The sequence below is a fragment of the Otolemur garnettii genome, unplaced genomic scaffold, assembly GCF_000181295.1.
Source record: "Otolemur garnettii isolate 467f Iridium unplaced genomic scaffold, OtoGar3 scaffold00015, whole genome shotgun sequence".
Lineage (NCBI taxonomy): Eukaryota > Metazoa > Chordata > Mammalia > Primates > Galagidae > Otolemur > Otolemur garnettii.
Window position 1 is genome coordinate 1705478 of NW_003852410.1, and position 3045 is coordinate 1708522.

Below are 3045 nucleotides of genomic sequence, written 5' to 3' on the forward strand. Positions count from 1 at the left end.
GATGGCCCATGTTGCCTCATTATTATACACAATCTTCCTCATCTTTTCACATTCTTACGGTACAGGATACCTACTTCAAAGGTAAAATCCAAGGCTACACAAGAAGTAGGTGTCAGATGTAACTCAACTGAAGGCTATCTGAATTCTGCTTCTAGCTCATTACCTACTTATTCTAGTTACCAAACATACTAGGGGGAGAGGATGGCAAGCTAATGTCTATCTACTACATATATTTGAGTGGTTACATGTCTGGTTACATGTTAATTGCAGTATTTGACAGAATTAAAGCCATGTTGAGTCAAGTACAAAACTGATTATTTCCCTAAAAACTAAGCTATTTTACAGAAGTTCACTCGTTTCTTCAACAAATATTAAATGCCCAGTCTGGCAGGTATTGTGCAAGTCACTGTAAAAACTGATGAAAATACATGGTCCTTATTCTTTTTGGGTTTGTGAACTGCTGACCAACTTTCACATATTTTGAGGTTTAAATGGTTTCTTTTATCAGAAGTGAAAAGTTATTTGCAATCTACCTATAAATACAAGTGTGCAAGATGACAATGGCAAAAGCATGCCATCTGCTTCCAATTCGTTGTCAAATTTAGGGTAGTACATCATAGAAAAAATAGACTACATGGCTAAAGTGAACTCTTCCAAAGGAAAGAAGTACTATGCCCCTTTTATTCTAAATAAGTGGTTCTCAACCTTCCTAATGCTGCAACCCTGTTTTCAGTGTTATGTTATATACTAACAACACTGAAAATCTAAGCTGAATGCAGCCAGATGCTTTAGACTAGACTAAATGAACTCCACATAAAACTTCAACTGTTCTTTGTCCTAGGGAATCACCATTTTCGTAAGGACAATGTTGAGGTTATTTTATTTTCCACAAAGTTATCTTAGAAAGGACAGGATACAACTGTAAAAATTAATATGAATAGAAATCCAGGAGAAAATAACCCAAAAAAGGTACATGACTCTCAAAAAGTTTTTCATTCAAATATATATCACTTTTTCCTCTAGCTCTTGTAAGAAACCAGGCACAAAAATACAGGTTTGGTTTTGAGAAAACAAATATGGGGGGGGGGCTTTCCACTTGGATTCCCCCCCTCCACTGCCACAGGTTCTGTTCCCCTTCCTTTGCCTATCAATCTTTCAATAAACATCTTGTCACTGAAAAAAAGGAAAAGAAAAGGGAAGGGCAGCGCCTGTGGCTCAAAGGAGTAGGGTGCTGGCCCCATATACCGGAGGTGGTAGGTTCAAACAACCCCGGCTAAAAACTGCAAAAAAAAAAGAAAACACACACCTTTGTGTACTGAAAGGAAGAGTTTTTAGTTTGGCTTGTTGGTCCCATACCTCATCTACCATTGTGTGTGGTATTTACAAAAACCAATGTTCCATAAAACTACTAACAGTGAACTATCTTCGCAATCTCTTTGATAAATCCTGGTACTATTTTAATTGTATATACTTATCTAAACACCAGATATGTATTTTAATTCTTAAGGCAAATGGTAAATTTTGCTGTAGGTTTATGAAATTCTGTCATGGGGCAAACCCTGTTCATAAAATGTAAAATGCTTCATTTTTGAGATTAAAGTAAAGAACTTGAGCAACTGAATAGCAAAGCTGATAAGCGTGAAATGTAGCCTAACATGTTTTCTAATTATGTTTTCTGCCTTTCTTTTAGGCTAGGGTAGCTTTGAACTTGCTACAATAGATAACAGGCTATGAAGCCCAAAAATAAGATGTTCTAAACCCAAACCCCACAGCATTTCTCTAGGCTTTTCAGTATATATCTTTAAGGTGTTTTAAGCAAAACACTAATTGCCTGGCTACCCTTTTAAATAGCTTCAAGAAAAAGCTTTGCTTTCTTATAAGACTTTTCAATTCCATCACACCCTTTGCTAACTAGTGTGAAGCTTTGTACTGGTTTTAAGAGTACACACTACATTTTCGTTAATACTATTTTTCTCAAAAAGCAGGTTTTTTCATGCTCACGTTTCCAGTGTTGTCAAGTACTATAGTCATCGTCATTCTTTGCATTACCAAGGAGTTCCTTGTTCTACAGGATGTACAAAAGGCTGAGGTGTACGTCCCAGAACATAAACTGCAGCACGAAGGCCCCCAATGTTCACCCAGACTGTATCCACCTTTCGCCATACATGTCGCATTCCAGATAATGCCTGTACACACAAAAAGCATAAAAGCAATTAGACTGACAGTCTGCTTCTGTATCTCAGCTGCCAGCTATGAACCACTAGGCAAAGACAAAACATATCCTATTCCAAACTAGTATCTCCAAGTCTACTTAAAAAGATCCTACAGTTGCCACACGCTGAGATTTTGACCTAATGTTGAAATGTGTAGCACCTTGGTAAAGCACTTCGTGTCCTGAGTAAGAAGTACAGCTCTGCCTGTTGCAGGCGTGCAGACACGGCTCATCTCCCGTAGGCAAGCTGGATAAAGGTTCCAGTTTCTCTTCTTGGAGCCCATCCTATAAAAGAAGGTCTAATGAGTCAAATATTGTTGCAAAAGGTAAATGCCTAGGACCATATGAAATGGGAAGATAGTTTCATACATCCTGAGGCATGAAAAATACTTGTATTGGCTCAGCACCTGTAGCACAGTGGTTGTGGCACCAGCCACATACACCAAGGGTGGTGGGTTCGAACCTAGCTGGGCCAGCTAAACTGCAACAAAAAAATGGCCGGGCATTTTGGCTGCCCAAAACTGGTGGGCACCCGTAGTCCTAGCTACTTGGGAGGCTGAGGCAAGAGAATCGCTTAAGCCCAAGAGTTTGAGATTGCTGTGATCTCTGACACCACAGCACTCTACCAAGGGCAACATATTGAGACTGTCTCAAAAAAAAAAAAAAAAATGTGTTTTTAGAAACCAGAGCTTTGTCATTACATGTCAATGAAATAAGCTGAGTGAGGTAACTGCTTAGAATTCTGAACCAGAGGCTCGGCACCTATGGCTCAACCGGCTAAGGCGCCAGCCACGTACACCTAAGGTGGCGGGTTCGAATCCCCAGCCCGGACC

The 3045-nt window shown here is 39.5% G+C and overlaps 1 protein-coding gene across 1 annotated transcript in view; it reads right to left on the reverse strand.

Annotated features, from left to right (window-relative positions):
* Nucleotides 1-1311: 1311 nt before the first annotated feature.
* THUMPD3 (THUMP domain containing 3) overlaps nucleotides 1312-3045 on the reverse strand; it is a gene marked incomplete at its 5' end in the record, with an annotated part of 32612 nt that continues 30878 nt past the window's right edge. Inside the window, 2 exons of the mRNA XM_023510656.1 lie at nucleotides 1312-2186; nucleotides 2374-2513. Of these exons, the coding sequence (XP_023366424.1) occupies nucleotides 2046-2186; nucleotides 2374-2513 (281 nt within the window). The remainder of the gene's footprint in view (nucleotides 2187-2373; nucleotides 2514-3045) is intronic.